We start from the raw sequence: 20,145 nt of genomic DNA on the forward strand, positions 1-20,145 counted from the left end.
ACCCACACTGCCTAGCCCCACCAGTGCAACTGCCTGCGTTGCGCAAGCACTCTCTCACCTATGGTGGGTCCCCCCCAAAGTATTCCAGTGGCATTGTCATTCCTGTCCAAAGCACTGGTGGCCCAACTGCTAGTTCCAAGACCAGAGCGGGGCTAGGGCCCACCACACTGTCCCCTCAGATCCCCAACCGTGTGCTGCTGCTGCATCCATGCTGGCACGCGGGGCAGCCCACCGGCTGCTCTGCTCCCAGTTGCTGCTAGATATCCCTCTGTCTCGAGTGAGGGACACCGGGGGGGACTAGCTGCAGGTCAATGTGCTGTGGCCGTTGCGTGTTGCAAAGTATTGGGCCCGGCAGCAACACACACACCTACTCACTTTCGCAGGCGGGGCCGGCCTGCTGTTGCTTTCTCTCCTTAGTTCGGTCACACTGTCCTCCAGGGCTCATCACCCAGTATAGTGCTTCACAGGCGGTCCATGGTGGGCTCACTGCAACGCGGGTACCACCATGTTGGTGCCCTCACTTTTCAGAGCTCTGCTACTTCCCGGCTGTAGGAGTCAGTCCCGCCCCCTCTATGGCTATTCCCTGGTATCCGACCCCTCCCAGAGCAAAGGGGCAGACCGGGAGGCTTTTGTACTGCAGGTGGTAGGTGGGCATCCAGGCCCAGGTGGCGATAGTCAGGGAGGGACAGGAAAGCGTGTTCTATCCATCCGCCATCTTGGCTACGCCACTAAGATCACATTTTAGCACCAATGCGAGTAATTGTGCTGCCCCGGGTGCCAATTTCACTGGGGGAAGCTCTAGTAGGGGAATTTTCCACTTGATATCTTCGTCACTTGTTAGATCTAAGGGGGAAATCACCAATGTTTCGGAGGTAAAGTTTAAATCTCCTGCCAATATTAGATTACCTTGCCCAGTAAATTCTGAAAGGGAATCCTCAAGTATATTTATTACTTTGACTTCCTACCAGTTGTACATATTAAATATGACCAGAGAATTGACAGCGGGAGACCCACCCTAATTGCAAATACGTCAGAAGAAATAATGAGTATAGATTGATTGTGGAGAAGTGTGGCTCAATGGTTAGAGCGGCAGACCCTGATGCAGAGGTCCGGCCCAGGACCAGGGTTCAATTCCCGCCTCGGTGGGTCTTGGGCTCAATTTCCTCGGACCTGATAATTCTCGCCCCTGTGCCTATTCTAATCATGGGTCCCACTCTGCAACTCTGGGCAATAGCTTGCTTAATCTCCACAATGGCCCCAACAGCGCTGGGATGCCTGGCTTCACCTTGGGGGTGCCCAGGGGTGGACATTTCACAGAGAAAAGCCAGGAAGGGTTTCACAGCGGATGCGTACAGCGCCAGGACACTCCAGTTGGGGTATAAATGCACCTTACAAGTACAAATTTCATTCATTCATCTGATAGAACATTGAAGTGCTATCTTAACCCAGATCACTAGACCCCCGATGGTCTTCCCTTTAGTGACTAGGCAGCACTAATGCAGAATGCAGTAAGCCCATTCCTAAAAATAGGAGTTGTACTCCAGGTCTCCTGGAAGAGACAAATATCATGGCCATCTATAAACTGCCCCCATTCAGAGTCAGCCAGCTTAGATCTAATCCCAGTCACATTCCACGACAAGATTTTAATTCGATTAGCTGGGCGATCTTTAGGTACAACATGATTGCAAGGAACAGAAGGCGTCTCAGCACACAATCAATAGTGGGCCCAATTTTATCCACCAGAGGGCACTCCCCCTCCCTGACCACCAAGGAACTGGCTCCACCCTCTCTGCTATTATTGAAAAGGTACTTGCTTTCATTATAGACTACCAAAGCCCTTGTCCTATCCCCAGACTCTGTGACCTTCAGTTCTCTTCCGATGTAACACCTTCCTCTGTTTCCTCTGAGTTCGCTACTTGCACACAGTCAAACAATATCACCCAGCCCACTAATCCAGGGTGGCCTCTGATAGTCGGAGTTGAGACATGCAATTGCCGTTAAGAAGGCACTTCAACTTATGCTTTATATTTGATCTGAATTTGGGTATTAGTTCTACAGTTTTTACAAGCATCAATGGATATAAAACAATCCACCAAGCTTGGTGTTTCAAAACCACTCTCGCCGAGTCTCTCTAATCTCTAGGGGCATATTACCAAGCAATAGCGATAATTATCGCTATTGCTTGGTTAGCGGGAAAAAATTATCGCCGAGTACCGAGGATTTTTACCGCTGAGATACCTTGATATTATCAAGGTTTATCTCAAAAGCGGTAAAAATCCTGCGAAATGCATGAATATCGCTGAAAAATCAGCGATATTCATGCATTATCGTGACAATGCTCTTAGCCATGTTATCCACCTTCCATTGGATAACATGGCTAAGAACTGCTTTTAGCAGGCGTTAGCTATTGGAGATATTTGCGCTTAGCGCAAATATTTCCAAAAGTTGTTAATAGGAGTTAGAGATGTTAGCGACTGTTTTCAGTCGCTAACATCTTGGCACGCCCACTTTGCATGTCATTAGCGATAATTATCGCTGACATGCAAAGTGGGCCCCTAAATGCCCGCTATCGCCTACAAGCTGTCGCTAACTGGTGTTAGCGACAGCTTGGTAATAGGGCGATAAAATTATCGCCGCATTAGCGGGAAAAAGTCCCGCTAATGCGGCGATAATGCCCTTGGTAATATGCCCCTAGGTGTCTCAATTCCCTTGACTCTTAGGATATAACTAGTTATAATCGAATAACACTTCTAAACATTCCGAAACCAATAGGTAAATTTATTTGATAGGGAGGCTTAACCCTCCTTTCGCCCATGCGTATTCTTTGGGACTTGGGTTAAGAATATCTGCCCTTGGTTCGATGGAACTGGCATAAGCGGGTAAGTCTCTTTGTGTACCAACCCTCCAAATGGATGAGAATGGCAGCAATGTGGGGTGGGCTTTGTGCTAGCGGTGCAGGTATTAGTTAATGCTTCGTTCTAGGTAACGTACCCCCGTGAGATTTCAGATCTAGTGTCCAAACTTCTAGGGTTCCTCCATCCCTCCTCCCACCTTCCAGATGTAACTAACTGGCTATAAGGTGTCTCCCATCACCTATTAAAATGAAAAGAGGAAGGCCCTGCCTGGGAAGGGGGATGCGAATGAACAGGACATTGTACCAGGTGTTCACTGTGACGCCTTTGTGCCGTAACCCCACTACTTCCTCCTTTTGCCCTCTCACTCTGACCAGAGTTATTTGGGAACAGTGCCTCATATATTTTACCTTCCAAAGCTTTTATGGTCAGCCTCAAATCACAGACTTCATCTTGCAGACCCAATATAACGTCCACCAACCTTTTCCCAATCATGGAGTCACCCAGTTTCTTGCTAAATAGCTCCGCAGGGCAGGTATCACTCCCTCCCCTCGTCCAGGTTCACCCTCTCCTCGTTCGTGTAGTATAGCATATCTGTGTTGGCAATGAACAGCCAGATTACCAAGTACCGTCTCTTGACCACCTGTGCCCGCTTCCAAGGTATTTGCCTTTTGAGGGTTCCCTAATTGAATTGCCTGCGAGGGAGAGGCATGGACCCTTGGCTTCTTGAACATTTTTGAAACCCTCTTCATTCTTTTATTCAGGGCAAGACAGAGAGATTCATTTGGGGGAGCACCAGTAAAGGATACAGTATTGGGGTTTGACATTTCTCCAACTTCCTCCAAAAGATCAACAATCCTAAACAATACACAGTTCTCTCCTGCTGACAAGTCTTTTTTAGCTATGGTCGAGCCAGCAGCCACATCAGAGCCTTGCTCTTCCCCATTGTGGTTAAGTTGAAGAATGTTTTAGAAGGAGCTGCACAAACCACAACAAAGTGAAGAGGACTATTACAGTTTCAAAAACAGTTGCAAGGTAACTATGCCACACCTAAAGTAGCTCAGATGAGCCACTACCACTATAAATTACAATTAAATTGATTAAACAACAATCACTTCCCGTAAATAAATAATAAATAAATAAAAATAGACTGCACCAGAACACTTCCAGTTAGTTCCACAGCGGATTAAACAGAGCTACATACAAAAGGCTCTGGAAAAGAGGCTTCAAAGTCAATAAGAGTACCTTTGTGAATATGTTATAGGGGTGGCCGAGCCCAGCCCAGCCCAGCCTCCTCTGGACTTCAACAGGCGTGAACGGGCCGGTCCTTGGCCTGGGCTTCACCCCAGCATGTCCTGCGCTGCAGGAGTTGTTCCCAGCTTTGAAGCCCCGAAAGGGCTTAACGTTGCCACCTCCTAGCGGGAGAAAAATAACAGGACTTCTGGGGGATGTAGTTTGCCCTAAGTCTAGCCCCAGTCACAACATGTGTCCTGCCCTGCAGGAGTTGTTCCCGGCTTTTAAGCCCCAAGTGGGCCTATCGCTGCTGCCTCCCGGACTGGGAACTGAAAGCAGCCCTGGCAAATTTTTCCAGACCAGCCCCCATCCGGCGCGTAGCGAGCGAGCACAGCGAGTGAGTCTGAGCGCTACGTGGGTCCCCTGCTCTCCATGCCACTGGAGTCAAGCTATCCTGGCTGATGAGGGCTGAAAGCCTGAAACTGGTCCTAGGATGCTTATTTCCAGTCCAGGGAGGAGCTTGGGAGTTCGGGCTGGACTGTTCCCATTGGGCACAGGCTCAAGACTGATTTGCATATGGCTGGGTCCAAACTGGAATGGCATTTTGAGCACAAAAACGATGGATTTAGGCCCAGATCTCTGTACTGGGGTGAATATATGTCATTGTCCTGCATTCTGTCCATCAATTGTTCTTTTTGCAGACGTGCACCCTGGACATCCCATGACCTAAGCATTCACAGTTCACTCCTCGATTCAACACATATCCTCAAGATTTCAGACTAGGCTCAAGAGACCTTAATGGTCAGATTGGTTAAACCCCTAGTTCATGCCCCAAACTTCAAGATAATAACCTGCCCCTTCTCAGATGGGCACTGCTAGATTCTGCAATGAACTACTTGAGGCGATTGTTAAAGACTGACTTTAATTTAAAACAGTCAGTCTTGAGTCCAGGAAAAGGATGGAAGGCACTCAAAATGGTAGTCAGTTATATATGTCAGGTATGACATCATAGGGTACGTAAATCAATTAGAACACACCTCTTGACACAGGAGGAATATGAAATTAAAACTGAGCTTTAAAAAACACTCTGCAAATCATTGGCTCTTGTACATCTTGGTTTAGCTGATGGTTACTTGCTTCTTCGAACTGATTCAATAGCATGTCTGACCAGATTGTCTCTCTGATCAGCAGAGTAATTAGGTTTAAGTGAGATCCCATGGTATTGGTAGGAGTGAAGAACCAGGTTATTTAATACCCAGTGGCGCCAGGGGCACACCCAAAGTCTTCGGGTTCCACCTGTCTTAGAATACAGAGACACGGAAACTTCTTGGTGGAGTCAAAGATCAAATTTATTGGCTGCAGCCAGTAACAGAAGTCCTAGAAATCATCACGGTATGAGTTCTCAGGAGACTGCTCAATTTTACAAAGCAAGTCATCCCTTTTTATGCCAAACATTATGCTTCAGGCAAACATTCCTTGTTTACAGTTTAACCAATCACATGTTTCCACAACAAAAGTATTGCATGATGGAAAAACCCACTTTTCAGTTGCCCAGCCCATGATCAATCATCGGTCAAACCCAACAATCTTCTTTAGACAGGTCAAACGAACCCAAGCCTTACCCAAAATAAAAAAGGCCACAACCCAATCATAAATAGACCATAAAAGAAAGGAGCAGAAACAGGTGAGAGTAGGATAAGGCATATTTGTGTGCAGTAAAACTTTACGATGTCCTGTGCTCTGATCCTTAATCTTGATCAGCTAAAGGGCAGGAACTGGTTTAACAAGGTCAGCTTCAGGCAACAGGGTCAGTTCACTCAGGTCAAACAGAAGTCAGCACGAACTGGAGCTAAGGGGTACATGTCCTTAAAAAGACTAGTTCAGCCACAGTCATCGGCCTATGTGAGGGCAACCACAAAATGGCTGCCATACACAAAATGGAACCCAAGGGTTCAGAACGAAATCCCTAAATACGTAGTGAATCCATCGGTCTAACGTGATGAAAACACTCATACTTGCCGCACTAACTATTTACGGTTCGCTAATATCAAATTCGTAACGAAACCATGACCTTTATGAAACGGGTTCAGAATTCACTGAACCTCAGACCCTCCTTTTGCCCTTACATAGGCAATAACCTAAACTCACGTCAATCTGAGTCCAGGTCTATATTCATCAGATCATCAAGATGTTGCTGGAGCATAATCCTATTACTTAGTACCTCTCTTGGGACAGGTCTCCTTGCACACGTAGTAGCACAGAGGCCACATATAGCAGGAGCGCACTGCACACAAAGACAGAACAGGAAAAGAATCGCTAAAGCCATCCCAATGATCATCAGAATCTTCCATCCCCAGGTCGATAACAGTTCCCAAAACCATCCAATCAACGACCAATCTCCTTTATCCACATTTATAGACTCAGAGATCTTATGTAACTTAGAAATGGCCTGGTATACTGTAGGAGCAATGTCTGGTATGAAAACGCAGCAACTTGATTGGATCACTTTACATACCCCACCTCGATCTGCAAGTATGACGTCTAAAACCATTCGATTCTGTAACGTCATAAGGCGATCCGCTTGAAGCTCAGCAGTCAGATTACTAAGGGCACCAGCAGTTTCATTTATGGTGGATTCAACCACTCTTGTCAATTGCCGTAGGTTTCTACTGTTTGCCATAGGTCCCCAAAACGGTAGGAAACCCTTGAAAAAGTCTCCCACTTCTTGTCCCGTAGTATCTTTCTCACTGAAGACACCCCTAACAACTCTCGTTCTGTGGTAATCTACAGCAGCAGTAAACGTAGGAGGCAACAAATATGCAACATAACATGTTCCCGAAAAATCAGGGGGCAACCATGTATATGCTCTATCATAGCAGACAAAATACGTGCCATTAGCTGCTAAAAACGGAGGGGAAATTTGAGCCGCAAAGACATACGTCTGAGTACAAACACTCTTCCCTAACTGAGCTCTCGGATTCTTGCCCTTCCCTTGCAGACAAAAATGACCACGATGGGGTACAATCCAAATCGGAGGTGACCTTTTTCATCTCTGCTTCTCACCCAGACTAATACTACATCCGGTTGCATTCCAACCAACATATGCCATTAACTCATCTCTGGGAATAGTTCTATAAGAATCGATCTCTCTACTCATGTTTAAAACTCCTTTCACCAAAGCTTGGTTACTCGTGTTCTCTCTTCCAAAACGCGGAGGATAAACCTCAAGGGCATAAAGGAACATAGTCTGAAAAGCCCACAAAGACCCGTTCTGACTAAACGGTAAAATCAAATAGGGAACACCTCTATCCGTAGTATGCGGCATAAGACCAGTCACCCAGCAATTAGTGATGTTCACCACCAACTGATGTTGATGCAATAACTGTATGAATGAGTTATTTACAAATTCTGACCTTCTAATCTGTTCGTGTTCAGGTAAAGTATGAAAAGAATGCAAAGAAGTAGTAGCAGGTAAAGTCGTAGGTTGGAAAATGGGTGCAGAAATCAGTTGAAGAGAAAATACAAACCAACCCACCAAAGCTAACGTCATGCTAAAAAACATCAAAAGACATGTGATCAGAAAACATTTGCTATGCAAAATTTTACACAGTTTCTTCTTAAAGTTCATTTTCTCAACGGCTCTCTCAATCTCAAAAAACTCCATCCTCTAACCGATGCTGTTCGCGGCGGTTGGTTTTCTTCTGCTAAGGAATGCTTCTATCAGCCCAGGGAACTCCCTTAGACCAACCAGAACCGTCGACCTTGCGTCTTCGGCTTGCACTCTCTAGTCTTTACACCGTGACCCTACAGCTGAACCCGGATGGTGGTTCACAAAAATATACCAAAAAAGTTTCTTGGCTCAGAGAGTTCAATTCCTGAGAGAGTTCAGGTCCAAAAATCAAAAAAAGGAATTCATTTATTTTATTAGTCCATTGTTTCTAGGACGTAGATTATAACGCTCTTTTCCAGGCCTTGTTTGAGGCTGAAACAACAGTTCAGGTTCAGTAGTGTCTAATCTTTGACAATTTGAAAAACAGGGGACCCCTACGCGAATAGGTTTGCTATAGGTAGGGAAATGACAATTTTGAAAAAAACTTATAGCAAACAGATTATTACATGCCAGAACCTCTCACTCATACATTAGTGAATATAGCTACAACACTCACACGATCCTATATGTATATAATGGCAAAGAGATATATATTTTGATATACAAAAACTTTTTTATTTCATATCAATAATTCTCTGATTCTTTTAATTGTCCTATATAGACTTTACAAATGGATGTTTATAGTACAAAATTCCATATTACATTTTCTAAAGGTATACACCTTTAAAGAGAACATGAAAACATAAACACATATCACAAAAAACCAAAAAGACGGATCGGTCAATAGTCTATTGTAGTAGGCAAAAGCGGTGAATTTTGACTACGCGCGTTTCGGCATTCTGCCTTCATCAGGTGACCGTCATTCGCATGTATACTGTACAGGACAACAAACTACAGAGATACAAAACATAAATATATTTATATTAGAAATTTTAAAAGTCGTAGCATAATGGTATTTACAGTTTACATTTCGAGAGGGTGTAGGTCATGTCCCTATTCTCGTAGTACTGTGCAGTCGCTAATATCTGGGCCGACGAGGAAACAGCCCAAGAACTCTCAGAATCTTTCAACTTATTACACAGTTCAGGAAGTAAGTTAAAGACAAACTTATCTACGAACAATCTTTGCCCACCTTCCGTACTCATATCCTGACCACTATGATCTATAAATGTTTCTTCAAATCTAGTGAAGAAATCAGATACACTTTCGTCCTTCTACTGCTTACATGCTGCGAACTTGTCCCAATTTAATCGTAACGCTGGCATCATCGTCTTCATTAAATTAATCATTCTACCTGGCAATTCCGTAACCAAAGGTACAGGTTTAGCACCTCCCTGTTGTCTACCATCCGCAGCAATAATATTCGCCCAAGTATCTCCTAATTCTACCACATGATTCTCATGACGAATCTTTGCCCATAGAGGTTGAGGTACTACATTACCCAACAGCATATCTATGTCTGCCAAATTCATGATGCATGCGTCAACTGTCTGGGACAATTCTTTGTAATAGCCAGCAGGATTCTTACGGGGATCAGGTAAGGTCTGCTTAAGAGCCAAGACCTCTGCTCTCTTCCATGGCACATGTACCCATACTCGCTGAAAATGAGCCGGTGCGGCAACAATACCCTGATTTACATTAGCCTGAACAGCTTCCTTCCATACAGGAGGAACTTCTCTCATGGGATACTGTCTCGCTTTTCTTCTAACAGAGGAATCAGGTTCGTACAATGTCTGAGGCGGAAGGCTAGATCTAAAAGCCAGTATCGTCTCTACGGCATCTGTAATATCAGATTCCACTATCATCCCTTTAGCAAAATCCGACTGAACATCAAGTAGTTCCTGCGGGATCAAACCTAAATCATTATCTTCCCATTCCTGACGCAGAAACATACACATTACATTAAAAACATACCTTTGCTTAGGCGGTTCCCACTGAAAGAAAACATCCATAACCGCTGGCAAACTATACCTTGAGGCATTTATAATCCATTTACGAGCCAACAAATCCAACACAGCCCGTTCCTCGGAACCAGGAAGCTGACTACGACTCTGCTTACGTTCCGAAACAGGGGTCATATTCAGTGACCCAAACAATGGAGACAATAAACTAGAAACAGTTTCTGTCATTCGTTTTCGAACAGAAGGAGAAGAAGCAGTCATAAGAACAGGAGAATAAGTGTTTTGAGGCAATGAAGGTGTAGGAATAGGAACAGTAGGAGTCTCAGATGCAGAAGCGGAAGGCAAAGGAGTTTGAGGCAAAGCTGATAGCAAAGATGGCAACCCTAGAGCGGGTTGCACAGGAGAAGGTAAAACCATCTGTGGAGCACCGGGTGGCCGAACAACAGCAGGAGGTTGAACAACAAAGGGTGGAACAACCGGTGGTAATGGAGGCGCAGTAGTACCCTGCACATAAGGAGGTGGTAATCTCAGTAAATGAGACATCAAAGGATCTTTCTCAAGATCATCAATCGCTTTCGGAGGAGAAGACGGCAAGGCGGGATAACATTTATCTATGGCCATGCAACGTTGCCTATCTGACACCTCAATTGCTTTATCTTCTTCGTTTTCTTTAAACTGCCTAGCAGCTTGCATTATTGATACATCCTTTTCTCTTTTATCTCTTTTAGCTTGTTTAATTTCTCGTTGTCTTGCTTCTTTACGCCAAAGGCGAAAGGAGTCAAACATTGCCGGCCGGGCTTTCTTCCTAAATAATTTAGTTTCTAAATTGTCTGAAATCTCTGTGTTAAAGCTACCATGTTGGGGCCATTGTAAGACACCATCTTTTCTAGTGTAGTGGACCCATACTTCATTGAACGTAATGGGGCCCACGCCTTGTTTAGAATAGAGCTCATAAGTCGGAGTTCCAACCGGAGGTATCGGACACGAATCCTCCAATCGGGAATCCCTGTTGCAACCACAACCAAACCAAGTACCAAATTTGCTACGATTAGGCACCTTCGCTCACTAATCGAGCTTCAAACTTCAAGGGATTATCTCTACCGATACACTCGTAAATATACAAGACCCTCGGCTTTGGAAATTGCAATTTTCAAATCAAAACTAAGGACCAAACAAACTAAGAACCAAAGGACCAAAAACTAAGGACTGGGAGCGACCCACTTATACTTAACTGAGGTATCAGTCACGCCACCAGAAGACCCGTCTATCGTCTCGCCGTACAAAGCATCACAAATGGGTCCAAGACAGGGCGACAGTCAGGGCAGCAGTCCTTCGTAGCCGTCAGGAAAGCGGGAAGCCTCGCAGAAAAGACCTTCAGTCCACATTCGACATGCTGGGGTCGATGAAGTGGTGGCCGTCCTCCAGAAATTCCTCACGAAGCTCCTCACGATCTTCAGGCTTGGACCGGTACCGCTGAAGTCGCCCCACGATGGGCGCCAACTGAAGAACCGGGTTATTTAATACACAGCGGCGCCAGGGGCACACCCAAAGTCTTCGGGTTCCACCTGTCTTAGAATACAGAGACACGGAAACTTCTTGGTGGCGTCAAAGATCAAATTTATTGGCTGCAGCCAGTAACAGAAGTCCTAGAAATCATCACGGTATGAGTTCTCAGGAGACTGCTCAATTTTACAAAGCAAGTCATCCCTTTTTATGCCAAACATTATGCTCCAGGCAAACATTCCTTGTTTACAGTTTAACCAATCACACGTTTCCACAACAAAAGTATTGCATGATGGAAAAACCCACTTTTCAGTTGCCCAGCCCATGATCAATCATCGGTCAAACCCAACATTCTTCTTTAGACAGGTCAAACGAACCCATAATAAAAAAGGCCACAACCCAATCATAAATAGACCATAAAAGAAAGGAGCAGAAACAGGTGAGAGTAGGATAAGGCATATTTGTGTGCAGTAAAACTTTACGATGTCCTGTGCTCTGATCCTTAATCTTGATCAGCTAAAGGGCAGGAACTGGTTTAACAAGGTCAGCTTCAGGCAACAGGGTCAGTTCACTCAGGTCAAACAGAAGTCAGCACGAACTGGAGCTAAGGTGTACATGTCCTTAAAAAGACTAGTTCAGCCACAGTCATCGGCCTATGTGAGGGCAACCACAAAATGGCTGCCATACACAAAATGGAACCCAAGGGTTCAGAACGAAATCCCTAAATACGTAGTGAATCCATCGGTCTAACGTGATGAAAACACTCATACTTGCCACACTAACTAGTTACGGTTCGCTAATATCAAATTCGTAACGAAACCATGACCTTTATGAAACAGGTTCAGAATTCACGGAACCTCCTTTTGCCCTTACATAGGCAATAACCTAAACTCACGTCAATCTGAGTCCAGGTCTATATTCATCAGATCATCAAGATGTTGCTGGAGCATAATCCTATTACTTAGTACCTCTATTGGGACAGGTCTCCTTGCACACGTAGTAGCACAGAGGCCACATATAGCAGGAGCGCACTGCACACAAAGACAGAACAGGAAAAGAATCGCTAAAGCCATCCCAATGATCATCAGAATCTTCCATCCCCAGGTCGATAACAGTTCCCCAAACCATCCATTCAACGACCAATCTCCTTTATCCACATTTATAGACTCAGAGATCTTATGTAACTTAGAAATGGCCTGTTATACCGTTGGAGCATTGCCTGGTATGAAAACGCAGCAACTCGATTGGATCACTTTACATACCCCACCTCGATCGGGTAGGCAAAGACGGACCAGATAGGGGCCCAGGGCAGAACGCCCTTCGGAAGTGGGGGTCTTCCCCGCCCCCTATTAACATACAAGCTAGGACGGCGGGGGCCAGGATTGGCCCCCGGGAACAAAGGCAGCCCCCACCCAATCAGGGGGCAACCAAGTTAGCGAGTGGGGGGGATAAGAGGGGCCAACAGCCAGAACAGGCACATTCCTCCCCCCATCCCATAGAGAGAAAAGAATCCCACCCACACCTAAGAAACAGGCGTCACAGCCGTAAGGGAAAGGGTAACCAGAACAAACACAAGGAAGCTAGTAGAAAGAGATAAATACTAGAAGGTAGATGGAAGGCTCTCACAGTGTCCTTGGGATGCCTCACGGCAGGGGCACTGAGGGAGCCAAGGGGCGGCATGCCGCCATAGGAAAATAGATAGGATGCTCCCGCAGGACCCTTAGGATGCCTCACGGCAGGGGTACCAAGGGAGACGATGGCAAGGACTCAGCCTCAGGAAAGGTAGAGTAGATGCTCAAGTAAGGTCCTTGGGATGCCACATGGCAGGGACCCCTGGGAGAAGGCAGGGCCCACATAAGGGTACAGGGCGAGCGGGACGGCACTTGCAGCCCAGACAGGTCCAGACGGACACCCTCCAAAATTGGTATCAAGCTGAAGCCTAGACCCGTGATTCAGAGGCCCAAAAAGGGGGGGCCCTCCCCTCCCAGGAAATTGAGGAGGCTGGGTCCAGAATGCAAGGAAAGAATTGCAATGAGCAATAAATGTCAAATAGAACATGGACATTGAATACGGTATAACCATGAACAAGGGAAATGTATAACATTTTATGTAAAAATGTTATGTGATGAATAAACTGTGACCTTTTTAGGCACCAAAGAATGTCGTCAGTGATGATTTGAGGGAAAAGCGCGCAGCGATTGTTGGTAACAATGGAGGGGAGGGTAGCAGGGCGGGACAACTCGCCGCCTGGAGGGGATTTGTACCGGTGTCGGCAGGTTTTGAGGTGAACAAAGGGAGGAAGAAGGGATGATAAAAAGAAAACCTGCAAAGAGTAAGATAAACACACCAGGAGTAGCAGAATAAGGCATGAGTTGGAAACAAGAAGGGGCAAACGTGGTACTCTGCAAACCCTATCTTTTGGCACTGCCAGCATCAACTACAAAAAAAGTTTAGACTACCTGCAGACATTTTGCACAGATTACACTTTTTTTTTACTAAAGGGCTTCCAGCAAGCCTTCTCTTATTCTCGTACCCATGTCACAGAATTCCACGCTTCCCTACAACAGGCTTAAATTTAGAGCAGGTGGCTCCAACCTGTAGAAGAGTTTGTTGACACTTTCAGAGTAGGTCACAGCCTGAAGTTCAATTAAAAAAAAGCACAGGGTCACATTTTTTCTTTTAAAGTTAAGGGAAGGCTGTGTTTATTTTACATTATTATCTTCAGGCTGCAGATAGCAGGGCCTAATAATGGGCAGCTCTGGAGTAGGATATATGACCCAGGGAACAGAGGTGAAGAACTGAAGCAATGAGTTTTAACTCTTAAATAAGTTATTGTTAGTGAAAAATACAGTCTTCTTTTTTAAATGGGAGAAATTTAAAGTGAAGAAAAATATTTCTATGAAACATTAAGCCTTAATGTTTTTCTGCACTTTTAATTAAACCAATTACGTCTTAATGTTTTATGAAGAATATTTCTTCACTTCAAATTCCACCCAGTTAAACAAAGGGATGTATGTTTCTGTTATAAATATGACACATTGTCTCTAGGCCACTGGGAGCAACAGGCCTCGTGTTTTTAAAATGTGACACTTGAAAATGGGATTACATTTAAATTATGAGTTTGAGGGAATCCATATAAACATAAAATTAACTCTTTAGTTGATTTTTTCCCATTTCAAAATGTCACTTTTACACACAGCCGGCATCTTGCTCCCAGTGGCTGGTAGAGACAGTGCCATATTTATAACCGAAAAATACAGCAATTATTTTAAGTGGGAGAAATGTTACGGTTAGAAAAATGTTCCATATCATGAACATTTTTGCTGAACACTTTCTAGACTTTAAATGTCTCCCATTTAAAACAATGGTGATATGTTTGTATTATACAATTAACGGTTCTACATATGACAAAGGGTATTCCAGTGCCACAAATACATACAGACATAGGCACTCAGTCACCCATACACATGTATCCCTTCATACAAACACATGTTCATACATCCACAAAGACCTATGCTGTCACAGACACACATGGCAGTCCTGTCATAGTGCCCCTAGAGAAGGTATTCTGCTCAAACTGTAGTATATGGTTCTGTGGACATTAGGCTTACAGTCAATGGAGCTGGGTTTGAAGGTATCTGGTACAATGTGTGAGATGGGTAGCCTTCAGAAGCTCACAATCATTTTCACTGACCAGAAGTAGTTCTCACTACAGAAAAGGTTGAGGACCCCTGATCTAGAGTTTGGTGGATAGTTACTTAGTCACAAACGTGATGGTTATACGATCTTTCAAACTCAAAATAAGACCCTAAGTCTCTATATCAACCTTGACTAAAGACATTGGAGCACGGTCATGTCACATGTATCACATGTATACACAGAAGGTTACCACATGGGCATCTTCCCTGGGTCAGTGTCGAATCACGAGCAATACAAGAACTTGGATATGCAAAACCTATCATGATTCCAGGACTAGATGTGATATGTGTGGTTATTTTAAGGGTCTATCCATGTCTGATGCTCAGTAATATATAGACAACCAAGACGCAGGTGGAAAGCAGGTATCTTGCAGGCTAGTGTGTTTTTTGCTTCACATAAATACAATTACGTCCATGTCTCGTGGTCTCTGCACGAGCTTCTTTTTCAAAGTATGTTGTGTAGGCATAGCTCTATAGAACAATATGGATCTTCGGTTTGCACATGCATATACGTACCCCAAAGACATGAACGGTCTACAGCTTGTGCACAAAGAATTTTCTAAAATCATCACTAGTGCTACACGTTTGAATCTCTACTTCTAACCCTGGCCCTGGACAGTGGAGCTTAGTCAGACACAAATTGTGTTTCTGATACACCCAGCAACCTCAAATAAAGTAAACTGCACAGTTGTTCTTTCTGCTCACCTACTCACCTGTAAACACAACAAAAATGTTACATGAAAAAGGTAGCCTGCCTAATTTGCCTACCCCATAACACTAAGAAAATAACAAAATCACATCACAAAAAACTACACTATAATACTAAAAAATAACCCTTGCCTTAATTCCTAATAACCCGAGTTTCGTTTTGTCCTACCCAAGGAGACAACAATAATGTAGTTCTTGTATTTTTCGTACCATCAATGCGATTTTTCTTTTCTTTTAAAAATGTGTGCTTTTGAAAACTAAACTATCTTACACGTTTTCTGTATTTCTTTCCACATTTTTGTGACACAATGCCACTGTTTACAATCTCTGTGTGCAAACTGTTGCTTGATAGTTGTCAGTTCTCCCAACGCCAGATGATCGTGGGACAAAGCATCTCGTTTTCTGACTTTGTAAAGACCCATCCATGGTAGTGTGACCTATGCATGAGAGAGAGGGTGTGTGGGTATGTGTGTGATTTATATAACTCTATTGCACAACTATTAACCAGCTATAAGTTTGTGATTTAAATTACGTGATGAATGAGTCTGAACATTGACTAACCAGGATCACGTGAAGAATGGCTAGACATTTGATACTGAGCACCAGAAACATGTAGCAGGCAACATCATGTAATCCCTATGCATGATTTGTAGACTGGCATATTTTAAATGGGCAGAGCTTCTCAGGCAGGGAGGACAGTAGGCAAAAATGACTTCCTACATTTCCGTATTACTTTTTCTTTCAGAGGTGATTTGGACAGACAGACTGAAAGTATTCGACGTCACTGCAAGCAGTTTCCGGGTGACCTGGCCAAGGCTCCTCTCCCAAACTACAGGTTATTATGTGATGGAATACACACCAGTGGCAGAGCCCGGGCAAAAGCAGACAATGCTGGTGGCAGGGGATCAGACCGGTGTGGTGTTGCGGAACCTGGCACCAGGCACTAGATACAACGTCACAGTCATCCCAGACTCCAACGAGCAGTACATCCCCCCTCAGGCTGTGCAGGTCACCACTTTGGAAGGTAATTCTCCAGATTACATTGTCCAATAGGATCAAATTTAGATCCCCAAACACCTGAATCTTCAATGTGCAGAAATGAAAAGCCCTGTGATCTTTGTCAGATTTGTTTCACTTGTTGTTGCCCTAGGTGACGTTTAAAACTTCATAATGCGATGGAATACTGTTATGCAAGTTTGACTGAAAAACTGTTCATTTTACTGATATAATAATATTTCCTATTTGTAAAGCGCAAAGATAAGGGTTCCAAGGCACTGGGGGTCATCCAGGATATTAAGTGAGCTATTGCCCTAAGTCACATGATGCTGAACTGAGCTGCCGCCGGGGATCAAACCTTCAGCCCCACGCCCCGGAGTTAGCTGTTCTGGCCACTGTGCCACACCTCTCCATTCTCAACTAATGAGGATGAGGCACTAGAGAGTGGCTGTGCAAGAACTGCCATGGAGAATATCAGTCTACCAACCAAAACAGCAATAGGAAACATGCAATTACATGACGAGGAAGAAAAGCAAAACAACTTTACCCATGAGTAGAGAAAACAGAATCTGGGAAAGCGACAAAGAATGAATGAATGAATGAATGAAGAGTATTTCTATAGCGCCTAACTACCCGGAGGCCTCGTAGCGCTCAAGGAAAAGAAAGCAGAGCACATCAGTCTTCACCACCTAGGAGGGTAATCCAAACAGGTGCGTTTTTAGGAGCTTGCGGAAGGTCAACAAATTGCTGTTCTCTCGCATGGCTTGGGGAAGAGAGTTCCACACTTTGGCCGCAGTATATGAGAAGGAACGTCCTACCCATCTTACCTTTCTTATTTTCTTAGTGGTGGCCAGATGTAAGGAGCTAGAGCGTAAGGCTCTTGGCGGCAAATAGGGTGTTAGTAATGGATGTAGGATTGATGGGCCAGTTTTCCACATGGCTTTATGAACCATGCACATAGCCTTAAACTGTATCCTGGCAGCTATGGGTAGCCAGTGAAGCTGCCGTAGGGCTGGCCTTGCTGATTGTCGCCGTGGAACCTGCAAGAGCATCCTTGCTGCGCTGTTCTGGACCACTTGTAGTTTACTTTTTGTGGTCTGCGGGGCTCCTAAGTACAAAACATTTCCGTAGTCCAGCCGGGACAGGATAAGGGCCTGGATCATTATCCTTCTAGCCTCAAAAGGAAGAAGGTGAATGATTTTGCAGAGCATTCTTAGCAGCCCATAGCAGGTTGATGAGAGCATAGTGGCTTGGTGTCCAAAATTGAGAGAGTTGTCGAGCCAAACGCCTAAGCTCTTTATGTGTGGCTTTGGAGATGGTGCAAGACCTAAACATGGTGGCCACATGGGGACAGAGATAGAGGGGGAGGAATTACCTAACAGCATAATCTCTGTCTTGTCTCCATTGAGGCGGAGATAGGAACGCTCCATCCACTTGGCTACTGCTACAAGGCAAGGGGCCTATGTGCTAGACGAGCCCTTGCCGTGGTGAAGAGATACCACTAACTGGGTATCGTCTGCATAGCTGACGATCTTAATGCCAAATGGATGGATAATCCTCGCCAATGGTATCATGTACACATTAAAGAGCGTCAGACTTATGGCCGAGCCTGAGGTACCCCACATTCCATGGGTAGCCTGGAAGAGGCCACATCTCCCTCGAAGACCTGGAAGTGGCGGCTACTGAGGAAGGAGGAAAACCATGCCAGTGCAGCACCTGTGACCCCGACACTCTTAAGTCAGTCGGTCAAGATGATATGGTTGACCGTATCGAATGCTGCACTTAGATCTAAAAGAATGATGGCAGCTATTCCCCCCTCATCCACCACCTTCTTTGCTTCTTCAGTTACCATCAACAGAGCGGTCTCCGTCCCTTGATGTGGACGGAAGCCGGTCTGCGTGGCATCTAGCAAACCGTTAGATTCTAGATGGTCGACCAAGATGTTATTAATGTGTTTTTCTAACAATTTGCTCAGCCAGGGCAGGAGCGAGATTGGACGGTAGTTGGAGAGGTTTGATTGATCTAAACTGGGCTTTTTCAATAGTGCTCTCACCATCCGCACTTCCACAGGGGGGGGGGACAGTGCTGGTTGTTACAGAGGAATTTAATATCTCTATAATTGTTGGTCGGACAGAGTCAATAGTCCCCATAAGATGTTGGGGCGGTGCAGGGCCCGACCGAGAGCCCGACAACACTCTGCCAATGACCTGGTCAAACGTTTCTACATTCAAAGGGTAGAATTGATCCAGCACCGGGGCCTGGTCCAGGCCCGTTGCCTCAATTTCCTGTGACTCAGGCTGATTAGAGGAGAAAGTGGTGTAAATAGCTTGAATCTTTTCTTTGAAAAACGCAGCTAATTGATTACAACGTGACAAAGCGCCTTCCTTCAATGGAGGTATTTGGGGCGGGGTAATCAGGGACTTTGCTATGCGGAAAATCTCCTTTGGAGAGTTGCTGGCTTTACTAATTTTAGTTTCATAGAAGTGGGCCTGAGCAGTTTTAATCTCGATTTTATAGAGCCTAATGGCCTTCCTATAGGTTTCCTTTGTGTGCTGGGTGGAATCCTGTCTCCAAGCCCTCTCTAATTTCCGGCAAGATTGTTTTAGGACCCTTAGTTCGGAGCTAAACCAAGGGGCCGCGTTTTTCCTAATTTGTTTCTGAACAATTGTCTTGGGGAGAGTTTGATCAAGAGTATCCTGGATCCAATTGTTAAAATTTTTCTTCGCTTCCTCCGTGTTAGTTCCCTTTGGAGGCTTTGAAGCCTCTAGGGCCAGTTTCCATTCCGCCAAGGGGAGCCTGCACCATGTCCTGTCCCAGGCTACCATAGGATTCTGGACACAGGGAACAGTCCTCGTAACCCAGAATAGAGGAATTAAAAAAAAATGGTCCGACCAGGGAAGGGGAATAGGGTCCCCCGAGCTGAGATTATCTAAGTTGCTGAAAACTGGGTCCAGGATATGGCCTTTGTTATGCGTTGGGAGAAAACACTTTTGACTAAGACCTAGTGCCTGAAGGCTCGATAGAAGATTATTAGCTATGGGATTTAACTGATCCTCTAGATGTATATTAAGATCCCCCAATGCTGTGAAATTTGCCATCGTCACTACCCGTTCTACGGCCGTATCAATGAGTTTAGGGATGAATTGTTTTAATGTCTCCGGAGGCCGATAGACCAATAGGCCGGAGAGGGTACTGATAGGTGAGAATTCAATTGAAAAGACCAGACTTTCACAGTCATCAAGTGATGAGGGTAACAATCGGCATTTGTAAGTGTTCTTGTAAATAATTATTAGGCCTCCACCTCTACCCGACACACGATCCATTCTACAAATTCCATATCCCACGGGAAGGCCTCGAATGATATCGGGATCATTCCCCGTTTGCAACCACGTTTCCGTCAAAAACAGAACATCCAATTGATGTTCATCAATTAACAATGCTATTTCAATACAGTGTTTTGGGAGAGATCTACAGTTCAAGAGAGCCATACTATGTAGTGTGGTAACTGAGGGGTCTCGGTCCAAATGATCTGATGACTTAAAGTGCAGGTTACAGTGGCGGCAATATAAAGGTGGTTTAGCGGGATTTAGAGTATGACTACATTATGTTTTCCCTCTAGGCCTCAGCTCATTTAGAGTAGATGA

At 44.8% G+C, this 20,145-nt stretch overlaps 1 protein-coding gene across 3 annotated transcripts in view; it reads left to right on the plus strand.

Moving 5' to 3' along the window:
* The window catches only part of VWA1 (von Willebrand factor A domain containing 1), a 369,137-nt gene that overhangs the window by 320,357 nt on the left and 28,635 nt on the right, over positions 1-20,145 (plus strand). For all 3 annotated transcript variants that reach the window (XM_078642405.1, XM_078642406.1, XM_078642407.1), the window contains one exon: positions 16,251-16,529. In XM_078642405.1, coding sequence (XP_078498531.1) covers positions 16,251-16,529 — 279 coding nt within the window. The remainder of the gene's footprint in view (positions 1-16,250; positions 16,530-20,145) is intronic.

The sequence above is a fragment of the Lissotriton helveticus genome, chromosome 5_1 (assembly GCF_964261635.1).
Source record: "Lissotriton helveticus chromosome 5_1, aLisHel1.1, whole genome shotgun sequence".
In the NCBI taxonomy this organism is placed as follows: Eukaryota; Metazoa; Chordata; class Amphibia; order Caudata; family Salamandridae; genus Lissotriton; species Lissotriton helveticus.